This window comes from Haemorhous mexicanus, chromosome 32 (genome assembly GCF_027477595.1).
Source record: "Haemorhous mexicanus isolate bHaeMex1 chromosome 32, bHaeMex1.pri, whole genome shotgun sequence".
In the NCBI taxonomy this organism is placed as follows: Eukaryota; Metazoa; Chordata; class Aves; order Passeriformes; family Fringillidae; genus Haemorhous; species Haemorhous mexicanus.
In genome coordinates, this window is record NC_082372.1 from 1,111,302 (window position 1) to 1,132,561 (window position 21,260).

Genomic DNA, 21,260 nt, shown 5'->3' on the forward strand with positions numbered 1-21,260 from the left:
AAACACTGGGGACAGTGGGACAGAACTGGTGGCACTGGCTTGGTGGCACTGGAATGATGACACAGGGGTGGTGGCACTGGGACAGGCCCAGGGACCCTGGGGTGGTGACAGTGGGATAGAACTGGTGGCATTGCGATGGAACTGGTGACACTGGGGTGGTGACACTGGGGCAACCCTGGTGGCACTGGGCTGGTGGCATTGGGATGGAACTGGTGGCACTGGGACAGGGATACTGGCACAGGACTGGGGACACTGGGAGGGGAGACTGGGATGGGGACGTCAGGAAGGGACTGGGAGCACTGGGCTAGTGGCACTGGGGTGGAACTGGTCACACTGGGGCACAACTGGTGACACTGGAATGGGGACACTGGAATGGAACTGGAGACATTGGGATGGTGGCATTGGGATGGGACTGGTGACACTGGGCTGGAACTGGTGGCACTGGGCTGGTGACATTGGTTTTGGGGACAATGGAGTAGTGGCAATGGGCTGGCACTGGGAGCACTGGGCTGGGTGGCACTGGGACAGGACTGGGAACGCTGGGCTGGAACTGGGTTGGTGACATTGGGCTGGTGGCACTCGGGTGGTGGCAGTGGGACAGAACTGGTGGCATTGGGCTGGTGACACTGGAATGGAGCTGGGGACACCAGGTTGGTGGCACTGGAATGATGACTGGGTTGGTGGCACTGGGACAGTGGCAGGGACACCGGGGTGGTGACAGTGGGACAGAACTGGTGGCACCGGGATTGAACTGGGGACACTGGGGTGGTGACAGTGGGACAGAACTGGGGACACTGGACTGGTGACACTGAACTGGTGGCACTGGGATGGAACTGGGAACACCGGGACAGGACTGGTGGCAGCGGGACAGGGACACTGGCATTGAACTGGTGCCACTGGGACAGAGCTGGTGCCACTGAACGGGTGGCACTGCCGTGTCCCTGATGCCACCTGTGAGGTGTCCCCGTGTCCCCTCAGTGTCCCTGGGGCTGGCCAAGGACGGTCACCTGCTGTTGGCCCTGCCCGCGGTGGCCATGTCCTGCCAGGTGGCCCGGCGGGAGAGGGGACATCGCGGTGTCACCTGGCCACCAGCGGGCCACCAGCGGGCCACCAGCGGGCCACCAGCGGGCGTGGCCCTGCGGGGGGTGGGGGCCTGGGGGTGACGTCATCTCGCCCGCCCCTTCAGTGCGCGTTTTAAAAGGGGCGGTGACAGCGGCTGGGACAGGGGCTCGGGACAGGGACTGGTGTCACCGGAGTGTCCCCAGAGTGTCCCCAGAGTGTCCCCAGCTGCCATGGAGCCCCGCGAGTGAGACAATCCCAGCATGGTGGGGCGGGAGGGGACGGGGGACAGAGGGTCACAGAGGGATCAGGAGGGAGTAGAAGGAAGGGGGGAGGTGACAGAGGGGTGGCAGTGTAGGGGACAATGGGGTGGGGGAGGGGGTGGCAGAGGGAACGAGGGGGTGGCAAAGGGAACAGAGGGGACAGCAGAGCCCTGCAGGGAGGAGCAAAGGGGACCCAGGGAGGGCACAGGGGCCACCGCAGGAGGCCACAAGTGCCACCAGGTCCCTGACACCTCCCCAGCTGTCCCCTCCCCAGCTGCTGGAGTGGCAGGTCACCGTGGTGGCCACCCTGGGCGAGCTGGTGGCCAGCACAGCCAGCCCTGGGGCCGTGGTGCTGGCCGTGTCCCCAGGGCTCCTGCACCTGGCCCTGGAGCTTCTCATCCGTGACCTCCGTGACACCCTGGACCAGGTCAGTGTCACCGGTGGTGCTGCTGTGTCACCTCCCTGGGCCGGGCCCTGGCCATCTATGAGAGCACCCCAGGGGTCACCTGGCGCCAGGTGACAAGCGTGGCCAGCGACTGGTGGGGCTCGGTGGCCGCGCTGGTGCACGGCTGGTTCCGGCTGGTGGCGGAGGCCAGCGAGCTCTGGGACGCCTGCAGGGACGTGGCCAGCGGCCAGGCCACCAAAGGAGGCCACCAAAGAGGCCGTGGAAGGGGACCTGGGAGCCATAGTAAAGGCCATGGGAAAGGACATGGAAGGGGACATGGAAGGGGACATGGAAGGGGACATAGACAGGGACATAGAAGAAGGCACAGAAGGAGACACAGGAGAAGCCGTGGTGGCCCCCTGGCAGATTGTCACCACCAAGGTGAGACAGCGGGCGGAGGCGGCCCTGGGGCTGCTGGAGCGCTTGGTGGCCGCATGTGACGAAGCCACTGCGCTCCCCCGGGAGCTGCAGCACAGGGTTGGGGACATCGAGGCCACCCTGAAGGGGATAAATGAGGCCTCCCCTGATGTCCTCAAGGACTTGGTGGCCAAGGTGGCCGTGGCCGAGCGACTGTGGGAGGCCAACGCCCGCCTGGCCATGCATCACCTGGCAGGGACATTTCAGGACATCAGCACCACCTTCCGGAGTTGTGGCTGTGCTGGCCTCGCACACCGCGCGGTGGCCGAGAGGTGACAAAGAGCCATCGAGGACATCCCGGGGCTGCTGCGGGGACAGTGATGTCACCGCTGTGACGTCATCAGGGCGGTGACGTCACTGGGGACAATGACACTCAGGAATGCGTTTTTAGCCAAACTTTTTTATCCCTCGTTAAACTTTCACCAATCCCGAGGAGGGAACTTTGTTCTTCACACCCAGCTGCGATTTGGGGGGGCTGGGAGGAGTCCCCGGGCAGGCCCCGCTGCTGAGCGCTGACCCTGCCCTGGGGGGCGCCGGGACCCCCAAAAACTGCACCTGCACCCCCTCCAGTGCTCCCCCTCGAGCACTGACCCCCCTTCACCGGGCACCGGGATCCCCCAAAATCTGCACCTGCACCCCCTCCCGACCCCCCCTCGAGCCCTGACCCCCCCTCACCGGGCACAGGGACCCCCCAAAAACTGCACCTGCACCCCCTCCCGACCCCCCCCTCGAGCCCTGACCCCCCCTCACCGAGCACCGGGACCCCCCGCGCACCCGGACCGGGACTGGGCCCCCCTCGGGTACCGAACCCCCCCCAGCACCGGGCCCGGACCCCCCTGTGCCCCCCAGGGCTCGGGACACTCACACATCCCCCCCTCCCCCCCTCCTGGCCCCACCCCGGTCCCGGGGCTGTTCCGGGGGGGTCAAAGGGGGGGGGAGCAGAACCCCCGTGGGGGGGCAGCCCAGGTGTCCTCAGGTGAGCTTTGGGGGGGTCCCAGGTGAGGTTTGGGGTGTCCTGAGGAGATTTTGGGGGTCTCAGGTGAGAATTCCCAAAGATTTGGGGTTTCCCAGGTGTCCCAGGTGAGGTTTGGGAGGTCCTGAGGAGATTTGGGGGGTCTCAGGTGAGAATTCCCAAAGATTTGGGGTTTCCCAGGTGAGGACGGCTCAGGGGGGCCGAGGGGGGAGGGGCTGGGGGGGTTTGGGGGGCGGTGTCCCATGGGTGGGGGAGGGGCGGTGAGGGGGGGCGGGTCCCGGGGAATTTGGGGGGGAGGAGGGGGCAGGATGACCCTCTAGGTATTGACCACGCCCCCTTTAAGCCCCGCACCACGTTTCTAGCCCCGCCCCTTTACTGCTGGACACGCCTACCAGATGCCCCTCCCCTTTTAAAGTCCCAGTTCCGCAATCTAGCCCCGCCCCTGAAGCCCCGCCCCCAATGGAGCCTTGACCACGCCCCCGGTTGGATTTTTATCAATGGAAACCAAAAATCGCCACAAATCGACCCAAAAATACAAATCTGCAGGGGGGAGGGGCACGGCCACACCTGTGACATCAGGGGGAGGGTCCAGGTGGGATTTTGGGGGTCCCAGGTGGATTTGGGGGGTCCCAGGTGGTTTTTTGGGGGCATCGAGGTGTTCCTGAGGGGGTCCAGGTGAGTTTGGGTGGGTCCAGGTGTCCTTGAGGGAGATTCAGGTGTCCCAGAGGCATTTCCAGGTGTTTTTGGCATGTCCCAGGTATTCTTTGGGGAGATCCAGGTGTTCCTGAGGGCTCCAGGTGTGCTCAGGAGGCCTCCAGGTGTTCCTGGGACGGTTTCAGGTGTCCTGGGGGCAGTTCCAGGTGTTCCTCTGTGGGTCCAGGTGTCTTTGGGGGGATCCAGGTGTCCTGGGAGGGATCCAAGTGTGTCTGGGCAGGGTGCAGGTGCCCAGGTGTGCTGGGAACTGGTGATCCAGGTGTGCAGGAACCTGAACATCTGGGCAGGCTGGAACTCATGTGTGAGAGATCCAGGTGTGAGGGATCCAGGTGCCCAGGTGTGGGTGGGACCTGGTTATCCAGGTGTGTTATGTCACCTGGCTAGAACATCACCCACCCACCCAGGAATGATGTCACCAGCTCACCTTGCCATGACATCACCTGCCCACACCCCCCCTCCTGCCCAGGTGTGACATGACCCCCGCCAGGTGTAACATCATCCAGGTTTGTGACCTCCAGGCTCACCTGGGTGTGATGTAACCGTCATACCCAGCTGTCCCCTCCCTCCTCATCTGTCCACCCCCCCAGGTATGATGTCATCATCTCCACCAGGTGTGATGTCACCCTACCAGGTGCGATGTCATCCACCCTCCCCAGGTGTGATGTCACCTACCCCACCAGGTGTGATGTTACTAACTGCACCAGCTGTGATGTCACTCCCCAAGGTGTGAAGTCACCACCCCTCCCTGGGTTTGTCAGTCCCCAGATGGGCTGATGTCACACCTGTGACATCACCCTGAGTCCCCCTCGTGTCCCTGTCCTCCCACAGGTGGCTCTGTGTCTCATGAAGCTGTCCCTGCACCTGCCCAGGTGTGACAGGTGTCACTCAGGTGTGACATTACCTGTCCAGGTGTGACAGGTGTCACTCCCTACCTGTGCCCTGTCCCATGCCCCGTGTCCCTGTCCCCTCACAGGTGTGTGAGGCCCCTGTGCCTCACAGACCTGTCCCTGCACATGCCCAGGTGTGGCAGGTGTCACTCAGGTGTCACAGGTGTGTCTAAAGGTTGGAGATGGGGGGGTGTGTTCTATTCCTACCTGACGGGGCAGTTATCTGCTGTTCATGGGGCAGTTTTCTTTCTCTCTTCCACAGCCAATCCTCCCTCCAGGACACATCTTCTGTGAATGAGCCATTAATTATTAATTACCTTCTGTTCATGGGCCATCGAGGGTCACTCATGGCTGATAAAAACTCCATCATCCCATCGGGGGATGCTCCGCCCAGGGGGAGGAGCCAAGCACTCCTACCTGGAGAGAGTCAGATTTGGAACCCAGAGAGCCTTTCCCTCTGCCTTCCCAGAGGAGCAGCTTTCTCCTTCTTTTGGTTTTTGACTTCATTTTTATTTTTTTTTATTTTTGAGTTTATTTTTGTTATTTTTATTTTTTACTTTATTTTTACTTTTTTATTTCTTATTTTTGTTTTTATTTGATTTTTATTTTATTTAGTTTTTATTTCTTTTTTGTTTTTGAGTTTTACTTTTGATTTTATTTTTATTCTTCATTTTATTTATGTTTTTATTTCTAATTTGAGATTATTTATTACTTTATTACTTTATTTTATTTTTAATTTTTGATTTTATTTTTATTCTTCAATTTATTTTTATTTATATTCTTCTATTTATTACTTTGTTTTATTATTTTTATCTTATTTTAATCTTATTTTTATTTTTATTTCTCTTTTAATTTTTTTATTTTATTTTATTTTTAATTTTATTTTAAATTTTATTTTTATACTTCATTTTATTTACATCTTATTTTTATTTCTATCTTTTTATTATTTATTATTTTATCTTATTTTTATTTCTGATTTTATTTTTATCCTTATTGTTATTTTTATTCTTATTTTTATTTCTATAGTTATTTTAACTATTTTACTTTATTTTATTTTATTTTAATTTATTTTAATTCATTTTAATTTAATTTTCCTTCCCAAATAAAGAACTGTTGCAGCGAGGGAGGCTCGGGGATCTCAATAGGAGAATTCAGCAAGCTTCATTTATTGATTAGAGCATCAGACATTTAAGCACAACACATAATAAGCTCATGAATATTCTGTAAGCTAAGCAATCTCCCGGTTATTCTTACTTCCTCATTCTTTACAACTTACATCTCTCTTTTCTCAGGCTCTGCTCTCGGCTACAGCACCTTGGTATCATAACACAGCCGTGCTCAAGGCCACGGCGTCTTCACAGTGCGGGCCTCAGATTAGCTGGGTCTGGTCCTTTTCCAGTTCTCAGCGATCCAGAGCACGCCTACGTGACCTTTGTCATGGAACCAGTCCCCAGCAAAGAACTGTTAGTCCTGTTCCCATATCTTTGCCTGAGAGCCTTTTCATTTCAAATTTACAACAATGCAGAGGGAGACAGTTCACATTTTCCATTTCAGGGGTCTCCTGCCTTCCTCAGCACACACCTGTCTGTTCAAACCAAAACAATCCAAAATACCCCAAAATTCCATCCAAATACCATAACAGACCCTGAAATTACCCCAAATCACCCCAAAAGTTGCACCAAAATACCCTGAAATCCCATCAGGGACCCCAAAATTACCTCAAAATACCCCAAAATCCTGTCAGGGACCCCAAAATTACCCCAAATCACCCCAAAAATTGCACCAAAATACCCTGAAATCCCATCAGGGACCCTAAAATTACCTCAAAATACCCCAAAATTCCATCAGGGACCCCGAAATTACCACAAATCAATCCAAAATCCTGTCAGGGACCCCAAAATTACCCCAAATCACCCCAAAAATTGCACCAAAATATCCCAAAGTCCCGTCAGGGACCCCGAAATTGCCCCCAAATCCCTGAAATTACCACAAAATTACTCCAAAATCCAGTCGCAGGATCCCTGAAATCCTATCAGGGACCCTGAAATTGCACCAAAATCCCCCCAGATTACCCCCAAACCCCCCAAAATATGATCAAGAACCCCCCAAATCCTATCATGGACACCCAAAATTCCATCAGGGACCCCAAAATTACCCCAAATACCCCAAAATGTCATCAAAATCCAATCAGGGACCCCCAAAATCTGGTCAGGGACCCCAAAATTACCCAAAAAGACCTTGAAATCCCATCAGGAATCTTCAAAATAAGCTCAGTGACCACAAAATGACCCCAAATCACCCCAAAACTGATCAGGGACCCCCAAAATCAGCCCAGCCCCACCAAAATTCAGTAATGAACCCCCAAATCCTGTCACGGACCCCCTAAAATCCCCCCCAAGACCCTCAGGACCCCCAAATTCCTTCAGGACCCCATCAAATTTCCCCCCAAATCTCCTCAGGACCCCAATTCTCCCTCAGGACCCCCCAAAATCCCTCTCAAGCCACCCCACAATCCTGTCCGGATCCCCAAACCCCCTCAGGAGCCCCAATTCTCCCTCACAGCCACCCAAAATCCACCCCAAGCCCCTCAAGGCCCCTTCCCCAAATCCCCTCAGAACCCTCAATTTTCCCTCAGAACCCCCAAAATCCACCTCAAACCCCTTCAGGACCCCCAAGTCTCCCTGAGGAGCCCCCAGTCCCCCTCAGGACCCCTCACATCCCCTCAGCGCCCTCATACCCCCTCTCACATCCCCTCATGACCCCCAAATCCCCTCACAACCGCCCAAAACTCCCACAGGATCCCCCAAAATCACCCGCAAATCCCTTCAAGACGCCCTCAGATCCACTCAGATCCCCCCAATTCTCCCTCACCAACTCCAAACCCCCTCACATCACCTCAGCGCCCCCAGTTCTCCCTCAGATACCCCAATCCCCCTCAGGACCCTCTAAATCCCCTGAGGACCCCCCAGATCCCCTCAGGATCCCCCAAGCCCTCTCACGCCGCCTCAGGACCCCCCAAACCCCCTCAGGACTCTCCACATCCCTTCAGAACCCACCAAACCTCCTCAGGAACCCCCATTCTCCCTCAGCACCCTCAGTTCGCCTTCAAGACCTCCAATTCTCCCTCAGGACCCCCCAAATCCCCTCAGGACCCCCCAAACCCCCTCCTAGCCGCCCCCACCCCTCTTCACGCCTGATGTCTCGCGAGAGAAGCAGCGCCGCCACCTTGGTTGAGGGCAGTTCCGCCCGCTCCTCATAAATCCAGCCGGGAACGGCGGAATTAATCCACCTGGAAATGGCGAGATGGAGCCTGAATCCCCTGGGATGGAGCCTAAACACCCTGGGATGGAGCCTAAATTGCCTGGGATTCAGCCTAAAAAGCTCCCAAATCCAGTCTGGTGTTTCCCATGGATTAGGGCGGTACAGGTGAGGGGCGGTTCGGGGGCGTCACATCGCTCCGCCCCTTTCCGGCGCCTCCCGGTCCCGCTCGGGCATTTCCGCGCGCCGCTGCCGGAGCCGGTTCTGGGCCGGGACCGGCGCCTGTCCCGGGACTCGTTCGCCACCGGAGCGTCCCCAGAGCGTTCCCGCCGGGTCCCCAGTGAGCATGGCGTTCCGCCAGGTGAGACGGGGGGGCGGGAGGAAGGGGGGGGAGGGACAGAGGGGACGTGGCGGGGAGAGGAGACGGGGGATGGTGAAAGGGGGTAGTGGGGGACAGGGGGAACACGGGGCTGGGGGTGGCATAGGGGACAGCGGAGTAGGGCAGGGGGTGGTAGACACGTCCCTGACACCTCCCGTGTCTCCTCCCCAGCTTCTGGAGGCTCTGGTGACCGTGGTGGCCACCCTGGGCGAGGTGGCGGCCACCGTGACCGGGTCACACAGGGGCGTGCGGCGGCGCGTGTCCCCAAAGTTCCTGCCCGCGGCCCTGAGGAGATTCACCCAGAGCCTCCGTGAGACCCTGGACCACGGCGATGTCACCTCCCTGGGTCACCGTGGTGTCCTCTCCCTGGGCCGGGCTCTGGCCGCCCTCGGGGCCACCCCTGAGACCACCCGGGACGATGTGAGAGCCGCGGCCAGGGCCTGGCGGGAGTTGGTGGCCGCACTCGGGAAGCGCTGGGAGCAGCTGAAAGAGGAGGCCGCCGAGCTGTGCAACACCTGCTGGGACGCGGCCCCCTCCCGGGCCAGGGACCTGTGGTTCGAGGCTACGTTCTGTAAAACGGTTTGGGACAACCTGGAGGCCACAGCCTGGTGGCCCCCGGTGACCCTGTGCAATGACGAGGGGGCCTCGGCAGGGGCCGTGCATGATGCCCAGGTGGCAGCGGCCAGCAGCGAGGAGGAGGCGGCCACCAGTGAGGAAGAGGAAGCTACCAGCGAGACCATGGACGAGGCTGTGGTGGCCACCATTGAGGAAGAGGAAGCTACCAGCGAGACCATGGACGAGGCTGTGGTGGCCACGAGCCGGGCGAGGGCAGCTACCAGGACGGTACATTGGGCAGTGGTGGCCTTGGGGCCACTGAAGCGCTTGGTGGACGTGTTTGGCAAAGCCGTCGAGTTCACCTGGGTCATGCATTACCAGCTCGAGGAGATCGAGGACGCCCTGCAGTGGACAGAGGAGTTGTTCCCTGATGTCCTTGAGGACTTGGTGGCCGAGGCGGCCAAGTTTGAGCGGCTGTGGGATGCCAGCGCTCACCTGGCCTCGCATCACCTGCTGCCGACACTGTGGGATATCCATGCCCTCCTCTTGAGTCCCTATGGTGGCCCTGGTGGCCCCGGTGGCCCGGGTGGCCCTGGTAGCCGTGCAGTGGACGAACGGTGCCAAAAAGCCATTGAGGACATCCCGAGGCTGCTGCAGGGATAGTGATGTCACTGCTGTGTTGTCATCAGTGCAGTGATGTCACTGGAGAGACTTGTGGACACTTGAGTGCCACCAGCTCCTTGAGTGCCACCAGTGCCTCGTGTCCCCAAGAGCCCCTCAAGTGCCACCAGTGCCTCGTGTCACCAAGAACCCCTCAAGTGCCACCAGCTCCCTGAGTGCCACCAGCTCCTTATGTTACCAAGAGCCCCCCGAGTGTCACCAGGACTGGCCCAGCCCCCGTGTGCTGGGTCCCTGGTGTCACCGGGGTCTCTCTCTGTGTCTCATGCTGCCCTCGGACACCCACCGGGACCCCACTGAGCACCGGGACCCCCCTCAGGACCCCCCCTCAGGACCCTGGAGTTTCCCCTCCTCATGCACCGGCACCACCGGACCCCCAGAGGAGCTGGGACCACTGGAGATCTCCCCAGATCACGGAGCACCAGGACCCCCCTCGTGCACCAGCACCAGGACTGGACCCTCCTTGAGCACCGTGACCCCCCTGTGCATTGACCCCCCCTCACTGAGCACCGGGACTGGACTGGAGCCCCCCTCGAACCCTGGGACCTTCCCCTGGGCACCGGGACCCCCCTGGGCCGCACCACCCCCGAGCACCAGCACAGGGACCGGACCCCCTCTCGTGTACCAACCCCCCAAGCACAGGGACCGGACCCCCCTTTGTGCCCCCCACCCATCACGGGGGTTCTGACCCCTCCCCTTTGACCCCCCTGGAGCCACGGGACCCCTGGGAACAGCACCTGGACTGGGGGGGGAGCCCTGGAGAGCTACTGGGGGGGCTCCGAGCACTGGGGGGACACAGGGGTGTCCCCAGCACTGGGGGGTCCCTTGGGGCTTGGTCCTGTTCCCCCCCGGGACCCGCCTGTGAAAAGCAGGGGTCAGAATTGAAATTTTTATAAAAGTTTGTTAAGGGATAAAATCCTGGTGCTAATTGCCAAAAGGTCCCTGTTAATTAAGCCATGTTCTTTATGTCCTGTTACATCATGGAGGTTCATGCATATTCATGAGGGCTTATGCATATTCATAATATATTATTGATCTAAATATATATATATATGAGTAATAAAATACAAATGTAATATATATTTTATAAAAATATTTTACAATAATATATTTTATACCAACAGAATTTATATTTATATATATTTATATATTAATTTATATTATCTAAAATTAATATTTTTATATATAAATATACAAATATTTTTCTATGTTCTGTATGAATTATTTTCAAACATTTCTGTGAGTTCAGATGTTCTTTTGTTTGGTTTTAACCCTTGACTTGCCTCCACGCCATCTTTGCATTAAACCAATTTATTTTATTTCTCCTTGCGGTTCCATCGTGTCCTGTTTTCACTCTCTGGTGACGGGAGAAGAATTCATAAATTCTTCTTTTTTTCACTTTTTTGGCACTGGGATGGAACAGGTGACACTGGGACATGACTGGGAACACTGGGACAGGGACACTTGGACAGGATGGGTGACACTGGGATGGGACCGGGTTGGTGACATTGGGCTGGTGGCACTGGGATGGTGGCGCTGGGACAGAACTGGGGACACTGGGGTGGTGACACTGGGCTGGAACTGGTGGCACTGGGACACAACTGAGACCACTGGGACAGTGGGACAGGATTGGCGACACTGGGATGGGGACACTGGGCTGGCACTGGCTTGCTGATGTCAGCATTAATTAATTAATTAACCCCCCAAGCTCCAATTGTTTGCAAAGGCAAATCTCTTTTTGCATCCATCACTCAGGAGAACCCTTCCCATTGTTCCTTTGATCTCTCATGTAAAATAAAATGAAGCCACGGGGGCTAGCTTCTTAGCTGGATAGCTGGTCCCCCGTAGGCTAAGTGCCCCAGGCAAGCAGTCTCAAGGCTGGATACCTCAGCCCTATGGAGGCTGGGGTGCCCTAGGCCAGACTGTGGCACAGCCGTGACCCCTAGCAAGCTTAGTGATTGTCAGCTCATAGTGAAAATCAGCTCTTTTATGATTTCAGCTCTTAGCTTGCTCGTAGGGGCTGTGGCTGGCTGTGGCTTCTGGAAGGCAGACGAAAAGAGAGAGGAGAAGGCGGCCAAGGGTTCCACGATGGTTTATTCTGAGGGTCTCACGAAGGGTCTTGAAGCTGCTCTTCCAAAGAAATGGGCCAAGACAGCCTCTTTTATAGGGTTAGGGAGGATTGAAAACTGACCAATTGTAAGGGTTAGGGAAACTAGCCTATGGGGTCACAGAGAGATGAGCAGGCCTGGAGGACCAGAGTGAGGACTCCTGGTTCAATCCCTATGACTCAGCAATTACCTATCTCTAAACATCCCTCCACGGAGCCGTAACCGGCCCTGCGCCTGCTACACTCTCAGAGCCGGTTCGATCTCCCCGCAGAGCCAGAGCCGATGTCCAAGGAATGGCACCTGCCGGAGAGGGGCGGGGTGAAGTGACATCACAACCCCAGGCCCCGCCCCCCATATGGCCATGGCCCGCTGGTGGCCCGCTGGTAGCCAGGTGTCCCCTCCCCCTGCTGGGCCACCTGGCAGGACATGGCCACTGTGGGCAGGGCCAGCAGCAGGTGACCATCCTCAGCCACCCCTGGGGACACTGCAGGGACACGGGGACACCGCACAGGTGGCACCAGGGACATGGCAGTGCCACCAGCCCAGTGCCACCAGTTCAATCCCAGTGTCACCAGTTCAATGCCAGTGTCCCTGTGCCGCTGACAGCAGTCCTCTCCCAGTGTCCCCGCTTCAATCCCAGTGCCACCAGCCCAGTGTCCCCAGTTTTCCACTCCACCCAGGGTTTCCAAGGGGAAATATGTCAGTGACAGCGCCTTGAAGCAGCTCCCTGGCTGTGCTCCCCTCAAGGAATGTTGGGATGGCTTTATTGGCCACTCGTCCCTCAGTGGGGTCAAGGGATGTGTCTGACACAGAGTTCAGATCAGCCCGGTCTGATTTATATAGAGGATATTTATTTATGTATTTGCTTATTTATTTATTTATTTATTTATTTATTTATAGGTTATATGGTGCACACATGAACTGACAGATTATATTGCACCAACCAGCAGCTACAAGGAATCACCAATAATCAATATCAGTATCAAACACCATATCAAATTGCTGGTTATCAATAACAATGTGCAAAAGGCAATACAAAAGTGCAAAAGGCAATTATTAAACTGTCATTTATGACCCAGCTGGGCTGCAGGCACGATGGAAAGCTGGAAGCTCTTGAGAGGACTCATTCACCCCTGTCCTCTGTCTCTGGGTGTCCCCAGAGTGTCCCTGAGTGTCCCCAGTGACATCACCCCAGGAATTCCCATCTGGATTTGGGACAATTTCAATGAAAATTCCCAGAAAATTCCCCAAATCTGTCTCAAATTCCAAGCAGGGAGGGGACAAGTGACACACTGGTGTCCCTGATGATGTCACTGCCCCAGTGATGTTTCAGTGGTGACATCACTGTCCCTGCAGCAGCCTTGGGAGGTCCTCGATGGCTTTTTGGCACTGCTCAGCCACCGCGCGGCTGCCGGGGCCACTGGGACCACCCGGGTCACCATAGAGACTCAAGAGGAGATTGTGGATGTCCCCAAGTGTCCCCTGCAGGTGACACATGAACAGGCAGGTGCTGGCCCTCCACAGCCACTCAAACTTGGCCACTTTGGCCACCAAGGCCTCAGGGATATAGGGGAACGCCTCCTCTGTCCCCTCCAGGGTGGCCTGGATGGCCCCAAGCCAGCACTGCAGCTCCGAGAGGAACAACCTGGCTCTGTCACATGCGGCCACCAAGCGCTTCAGGGGCCCCAGGGCCACCTCCACCCAATGTCCCCTCCTGGTGGCCGCCCTCGCCTGGCTGGTGGCCACCACAGCCTCTCCCACGGCCTCGTTGGTGGCCACAGCCCCCTGGGCCTCGTGCGCAGCCCCCACCAAGGCCATCTCCTGCCTGTCAAGGGCCACTGGCAGCCATTGGGCCGTGGCCACCACGTTGTCCCCCGCTGTCCCCCTGCGGGTGGCCTCGTCCCGCGGGTCCCTGGCCCAGGTGGTGGCGGTGGCCTCGGCGTTGGCCGCGTCCTCGCAGGCGTCACGGAGCTCAGTGGCCTCCCTGGTCAGCTGGGACCAGCTCGCCATGAGTGTGGCCACCACTCCCGCCAGGCGCTGCCCGTGGCTCTCACATCAGCCCAGGTGGCCTCTGGGCTGGCCCCAAGGGTGGCCAGGGCCTGGCCCAGGGTCCTATGGAGGTGCCAGCTGAATCTCCTCAGGGCTGTGTTCGGGGACTTTGGGGACACTCGCTGCCACACATCCCTTACTGACCCAGTCTCGTGGCTGCCACCTCGCCCAAGGTGGCCGCCACATACACCAGAACCTCCAGCACCTGGGGAGGGGACAGGGGAGGTGTCAGGGACCTAGTGGAACATGTAGCCTCCTGCGGTGGCCCCTCTGCCCTCCGAGGTCCCCTTTGTCTCCTCCTGCAGGGCTCTGCTGTCCCCTCTATTCTCTTTGTCCCCCCCTCGTCCCCTCTGCCACTACCTGCCACGCCCCGCTCTCCCCCCTCCCCCGGCTACCCTCGGTCACCTCCACCCCTCTGTCACCTGCCCCCTTCCTGCCACGCCCTCCTGTCCCCTCTGTCACCCGCGTCCCGTCCTCCCCCAGCCCGTGCCGGGGCTGTCGCACCTCTTGGAGCGCCATTGCCGCTGGGGACACTCCGGGGACACCGCGGGACACTCCGGGGGTGAACACGCCCGGGGATCAGTTGGGGACACGCAGGAACGTGGCACGGCCGAAGAGGGAAAGCGGGAAGAGGTGACGTCACCACCCCCCCCCGCCCGCGGAGCCAGGGCGGGGTCCCCAATGTCCCCCCGATGTCCCCAACGGGACCCCGGTGTCCCCTGAGTGTCCCCGACGGAACCTCGATGTCTGTCCAAGGTCCCCTACAAAGCCCAAGTGTGCCCCCCGATGTCCTGTTGGGGACACTGGGAACACACCGGGGTCCTGTTGGTGACACTGCAGGGCCATCGGGGACATCGTGGTGACCCAAAACGGGACAGAGGACGTCAGGGTGGCCCCGGTGTCCCCAAGAAAAGAACACGGGGGCGTCCCCAAGGTCCCCAATGTCCCTCGGTGTCCCTGTGCCCCAATGGTGACAGTGCCACCCCTGTGCCCGCACCCCATCCCTACCCCTGCCCTGCCAGCACGGCCTGGGCCACCTCCAGCCTCCGTGTCACCTCCTTGTGTCCCTCCCCTAGTGTCCCCAAGGTCACCACGATGTTCCCGAGCGCCCGGGCAGCGCTGGGGAAGCCCTGTCCCCGTGTCCCCCATGGCGTCACCTCCCTGTCCGGGTGACAGCAGCCACCAAGAGCCCCAGCGCCAGCATCACCTCCTCCAGCAGCCCCAGCACATCCGCGGTGGCCTTGTTGGTGGCTGCGCTGGCCTCAGTGCTGGCCCTGGTGGCTGCCACCCGCCACACGCGGTCCCGCAGGCGCAGGGCCATGTCCCGCTGGTGGCCCGCAGCAGTGGCCAGGTGACACCACAATGTCCCCAAGGCCCGCAGAGCCACCTGGCAGGACATGGCCACCACAGTCAGGGCCAGCAGCAGGTGACCATTCTCAGTCACCCCCAGCGCAGTGCAAGCTGAGTCCAGGGACGCTGTGGGGACATGGAGACACCGCAGAGGTGGCACCAGGGACACAGCAGTGCCACCTATCTAGTGGCACCGCATTGATCGCCCCAGGGACAGAGCAGTGCCACCAGTTCCATCCCAGTGCCACCAACCCCGTTCTATCCCAGTGCTCTCAGTGCCAGCCCAGTGCACCCGCCCCATTGTCCCCATACCAATGTCACCATCCCAGTCTTCCCAGTCCCCTCTCACTGTCCACTGTCCCCAGCTGATGCCCAGTGTCCTCAGTTCCAGTGTCCCCAGGGCTGTCCTGGTGCCACCAACCCAGTGTCATCATTCCAGTGCCAACAGCCTAGTGTCCCCAGTTCCATCCCAATGCCCCAACCCAGCGTCACCAGTTCCAGGCCAGTGCCACCAGTCCTGTCCCACTGTCATCACCACAGTGCTGCCAGCCCAGTGTCACCAACACAGTTCCAGCCGTGTCCTCAGTCCTGCCCCAGTGCCACCAGCCCAGTTCCATCCCTGTCCTCCCAGTGCCACCACCCCATTGTCCCCATACCAATGACACCATCCCAGTGCCACCAGTTTCACCCCAGTGCCCCCTACCCTGTCCCAGTGCTCTCCCCCAGTGTCCCCAGTCTTGTCCCACTATCCTTGTCCACTTCCCTGCCAGGACCCTGATTTGGAATTGGTTTTTTTATTGTTTTTGGGGATCCAGCAGGATTTGGGGTCTGGGCTTTGGGTTTGGTTGGGATGCAGGGTTTGGGTTTATTTGCAATAATTTATTGGGACACAGAATCATCTGGAATTTGGGAGCATTTGGGATCCAGGATTTTGGACCTGAGATCATCTGGGATTGGCTTTTGGGGATCCAGCAAGATGTGTGGTCTGGGGTTTGGGATTGTTTGGGATCCAGGATTTGAGATCTTTTAGGATACGATTTGGGGTATCCAGCAGCATTTGGGATCTGGGAAGTTTTGGATCCAGGATTTGGGATTTGAGACCATTTGGGATTATTCCTTGGGATCCAGCAGGATTTGGGATCGCCTGGGACCCTCGGTGTCCCCAACCCATCCTGATGTCCCCAGGGGGTCCATTTTTCTCCCCTTCCCAGGCTCCACTTGAAACCCCGCCCCTTTCCCATGCCCCATCCCTTGCTCGCCAGGCCCCGCCCAGTTTCGTTTCTGCCTAGGCCCCTCCCCTTTCCCAAGCATCATCCTTGCTGCTGGGCTGCGCCCACTTTTGTTTCCCTCCAGGCCCCGCCCCTTTCCCACCCCCCCCCCATTCCTTGCCCGCCATTTCCGGTGCTCCCCCCCCCCCCCTTTTTTTCACACCCCGGGCCACGCCCCCTCCACTTTCCATTGGCCACCGCTCCTGCTGCTCCGCCCCTTTCTGACACTCCCATTCCTCAGCTTTCCAATCTCTGCCCCTCCCCGCTCTGCCAGTCCCCATTGGCCGCCCCACGGGGCCCCGCCCCTCTTTGTGGGCGTGGCTACAAGACCGATCGGCGCTGATTGACAGGCTCCACTCAGCGGCGGCCCCGGGGGGTGGAGCCAGCCCGGCCGGGGCGGGGCCCAACGTGGGCCGGGGGCTCGGGGGGAGCCGAGGGGGGAGGGGCTGGGGACTTTCAGGGGGGTTCAATCAATGGGAGGGGCCCAGGGGATTCCGGGGGGTGTCATGGTGATTGGGGAAGGGGGTCCTATGGATTGCGGGGTCCTGGTGAGTGGGAGGGCGGTGGCGGGGAGGGAGTCCCATGGATAGTGGTGGCGGGGTCCTGGCGCACAGGGGGGAGCTCATGGATCGGGGGGGTCCCAGCGCTTTGGGGGAATTGGTGAAGAGGGGGAGCAGTGAATGGAGGGACCCTGGTAAATTGGGGGGTGGTCCTTGGTGATAACGGGGCGGGGGGCGGAGGCAGGGACTCAAGGGACCATTAGGCAACCAAGAAATCGGCTACACAGTGCACGCAGCAACGGATAGATTATAGTGTACCAGGGAGCAGCTGCAAGGGATTATCAGTCATCAATATCTATCAAGCACCATAGCAAAATACTTGTGATCATTAATAACGTGCAAAAGCCAATACAGAAATGCAAAAGCCAGTTATTATATTGTCATTTATAACCCGGCTCCACTGCAGCCACGGCGGAAACCTGCCTCTGCTGCAAGGCACTGAGGGGGCTCATTCACCCCCTGACCCGCCACCATGTCCCTGTGTGTCCCTGAGCATCCCAAGTGACAGTACCCCAGGAATTCCCATCAGGACTTGGGACAATTTCAGTGAAAAATCCCAGAAAATTCCCCAAATTTGTCTCAAATACCATGTGCGGAGTGGGGAGGGGACAGGTGACGCCAGCCAAGTCCCCGATGATGTCACTGTCTCCGATGACATCACAGTGGTGACATCACTGTTCCCACAGCAGCCTCGGGATGTCCTCGATGGCTTTCTGGCATAGCTCGGGCACCACACGGGCATCATCAGCTGCAGGTTGATAATGGAAAGCCCAGTAGAGGCCCTCCATATCCTGAAGTGTCTCCAGCAGGTGACGCGTGGCCAGACGGGCGCTGGCATCCCACAGCCGCTCAGCCTCGGCCACCTTGGCCGACCAGGTCACACGGAAATCGTGGGATGGCTCATTTGTCCCTTTCAGGGCAGCTTTGATGTCCTGAACCCTGCGCTGCAGCTCCCGAGGGAACTCAGTGGCTTTGTCACATGCGGCCACCAATTGCTCCAGCAGCCCCAGAGCCGCCTCTGCCCGCTCTCTCACCATGGTGGCCACCTCGGCCTGGCTGGTGTCCACCTCGGCCTCTCCCATGGCATCTTCTATGGCCGCAGCGGTGCCCTCACCGGTGACCGCGTCCCTGCAGGCGTCCCGGAGCTCAGTGGCCTCCTCCAGCAGCTGGAACCAGTTGTCCATGACTGTGGCCACCGACTTCTGCCAGGCCCTGGCCACCTTTGTCACCTGGGCCCAGGTGGTCCATGGGGTGCTCTCATAGGCGACCAGGGCCTGGCCCAGGGAGGTGAGAGTTTTGTCGCGCCGGAAGGTGACATCGCGGTGCCACCGGGTGACACCAATGTGGTCCAGGGTGTGACGGAGGTGGATGGAGAAGGCCGCCAGGTTCGCGTGCAGGGAGCCCAGGGCCCCGCCAGGACACCTCTCAGGACACGGCCACAGCCGCAGCATATCGCTTTCCAGCATCGCCGTGGTGGCTGCCACCTTGCTCAGGGTGGCCACCACAGTGACCAGCGACTCCAGCAGGGATGGGAACAGCTGAGGAGGGGACAGGGGAGGTGTCAGGGACCTGGTGGCACTTGTGGCCTCCTGTGGTGGTCCCTTTTTGCCCTCCTGGGGTTCCCTTTGTCCCCTCCTTGGAGGCCTCTGCTGTCCCCTCTGTCCCTCTGTCACCCCCTCATCCCCTCCTGACCCCCCCCCACCACCCCGGTCCCTTCTGTCCCTCCTGGCCCCTCCTGCCACCCCCCCGTGTCCCCTCTGTCCCCTCCCGCCCCCCGCACCAGGACTGTCGCACCTCGTGGGGCTCCATGGCTGCTGGGGGACACGGCGGGGACGCCTTGGAGACACTCTGGTGACACTCTCGAGAGCGAACACACCCGAGTGACAGTCAGGGACTCGCCCGAATGGGGCGTGGCTGGGGGGGTGGGGAGAGGTGAGGGAAAGGTGAGGTGACCCCCCGGCACCGCCCCTTTCTGGCAGGGCCAGGGAGGGGTCACCAATGTCCCCCTGATTTCCCCAATGGGACCCCGATGTCCCCTGAGTGTCCCTACATGGCCCCGGTGTCTCCTCAGGATCCTGAACAACACCCAAGTGTCCCCTGATGTCCTGTTGGGGACACTGTGGAAACATTGGGGACATCGTGGTGACCCAAAACTAGACAGGGGACGTCAGGGTGGCCCCGGTCTCCCCAAGGGAAGGACACAGGGGTGTCCCCAAAGTCCCCAATGTTCCTTGGGACGTCCCCGTGCCCCAGCGGTGACACTGCCACCCACGTGTCCCCACCCTGTCCCTGTCCCAGCATATCTGTGTCCTGTCCCTCACTTTGCTCAAGACTTTCGCAGTGACTTTGGGCAAATTGCCTCCCTGTACCTCAGTTTATCTGTAAAGCCTCAGGCATGTGAAGATAATGAAGATGCAATGGCCATTGAGGGGCTCTTGTAATGTGACCATCACCAATTCAAATAAAAGGCGGGAGATTTGAAAATGAGGAAAAGGAATAATTTAGTTAAGCTATAGAAACAATTGCCACCAAATATTATAAGGGCCAAACCTCATATGAGTTCCAGAAGCGAATGGACAAATCTATGTTTCAATGAAGTCTATTAGGCTCAGATTTACTGGTTGTCCTAACCCTAACTCTGTCCCTACCCCTGCTCCGCCAGCGCCCCCTGGGCCACCTCCAGCCTCTGGTCACGTCTTTGTGTCCCTCCCCTGGTGTCCCCAAGGCCACCACGGTGTTCCCGAGCGCCCGGGCAGCGCTGGGTGAGCCCTGTCCCCGTGTCCGCCAAGGCGTCACCTCCCTGTCCCGGGTGACTGCGGCCACCACCGTCCCCAGCGCACCTCGCGGGGCTCCATGGCCGCTGGGGACACTCCGGGGCGGGGACGCGCCCGGGGGACACTCGAGGAACAGGCGGAGACGCGGCGGGTCCGGCTCCCGCTGCGACCCCTCAAGCCCCGCCGGTCGGGCCCCCGCCGCTGTCACCGTCACCGCCGCGGTCACAGCGAGGGCCGGGCCGGGGCAAGGGGACAGCGGCGTGAGCAGCCCCCGGCCCCGGCCGGAGCAGGAGGCGGCGGGCAGAGCCTTCTGCCGAGCGGGAGGCGACGGAACCTCCGCAGGGAGCGGGGATCGCTCCGCTCTCACCCCGCGGGTTTCCATGGCAACCGGGAACTCCCGGGAGCTGACTCACGACATGACGTCACCGATCGTGCAGGGACACAGCCCGGCTGCCACGGCGCTGGGAGTCGCGCTCAGCGATTTCAGACCTGGCATCGGTGGGAGCAGATCTGATATTCCAGCACAGTCAGCAGAGCCGGACCGCTCTTGCTCGAGCGGCCTCGAGGAGGAGGAGGATGAGACCGAGGAGATCATTGCTGCTCTGAGCAAGCCAAGGAAAGAAGGGAAATATATGGACTGATCTAAATGTGCATTTAGTGTTGGCCACGCCCATGGAGCCATCTGGAAGGAGAGGGGAGTTCTGGGCGCTGAAGGGAATCAACTCAAACACGCTGAACAAATATTCGCTCCCTCAGAGAGCATTAAGAAGCCCGCAGAAGTAGCTGTCATGCATTGTAGAAGTCACCAAAGAAGGAAAACCACTCTGAAACTGGGAAATCACTTTGCTGATAAAGCAGCAAGAGGAATTGCAGAAAAAGGTATTCTTGCAGTAATTCCACAAAAAGAGATTGATCTGTCGGGGTTCACCCCAAAATATGACCAAGCAGACCACAAACTAATTAAGTTCCTTAAAGCTGATGTGAAAAACACCAATCACTTGTTTTTTAAAATTTTAAAGATTTAATAGTAATAAAATAGTTATAAAAATAGTAATACAATTAGAGTAATAATAATTTAGACAATTTGAATTAAGACAATATGAGACAATAAAAACAAAGAGTTACGGGCGTCCGGGTACCTTTTTCTGGGCAGGACAAGCCCGAAAAAGGACACTCGTTAACAAAGGATTAACCCTTAAAAACAACAGCCTGTTGCATATTCGTACACTTCATGCATGATGTATAAATTCCATTCAAACACAAGATTCGGCCTGGTCATCCTCAACTTCTTCCTCCTAATCCTAACAGCGCCTTCGAGGCGGGAAGAAGTTAGTTCCTTCTGATAAGGGAGCAATAAATTCTTTTTCTCCGAAAGATTTAGGTGTCCTGTGGCTGCTATCTCACTGCAAGTCCTTTCTTTAAAAAAAGTATCCTACGTAGCATAGTTTCTATTTTAACAATTTTTATAACCTAAAACTATATTTAACACACTACTGAAGAGAATTAATACAGCATCACTTTCT

General features: G+C 58.0%; 1 protein-coding gene and 1 long non-coding RNA gene across 4 annotated transcripts; one reads left to right on the forward strand and one right to left on the reverse strand.

Annotated features, from left to right (window-relative positions):
• Positions 1–3,635: 3,635 nt before the first annotated feature.
• Positions 3,636–8,124, reverse strand: LOC132340618 (uncharacterized). 2 transcript variants are annotated; one of them, XR_009489920.1, is made up of 4 exons: positions 7,984–8,124; positions 6,035–6,188; positions 4,966–5,046; positions 3,636–4,159 (listed from the first exon to the last, which is right to left on the reverse strand). It is a non-coding gene; the product is annotated as an uncharacterized LOC132340618 (long non-coding RNA). The 2 variants fall into 2 exon arrangements; XR_009489921.1 differs by having other exon boundaries at positions 3,636–4,165.
• LOC132340557 (uncharacterized) lies at positions 8,062–10,953 on the forward strand. Of its 2 annotated transcripts, none has more exons than XM_059871623.1 (2): positions 8,062–8,377; positions 9,048–10,953. In XM_059871623.1, exons 1-2 carry the CDS (start codon positions 8,062–8,064, stop codon positions 9,611–9,613), a joined length of 882 nt encoding a protein of 293 aa, XP_059727606.1. In that variant the 3' UTR covers positions 9,614–10,953. The 2 variants fall into 2 exon arrangements, with proteins under 2 accessions (XP_059727606.1, XP_059727604.1); XM_059871621.1 differs by having other exon boundaries at positions 8,243–8,377; positions 8,567–10,953.
• The last annotated feature ends 10,307 nt before the right edge of the window (positions 10,954–21,260 follow it).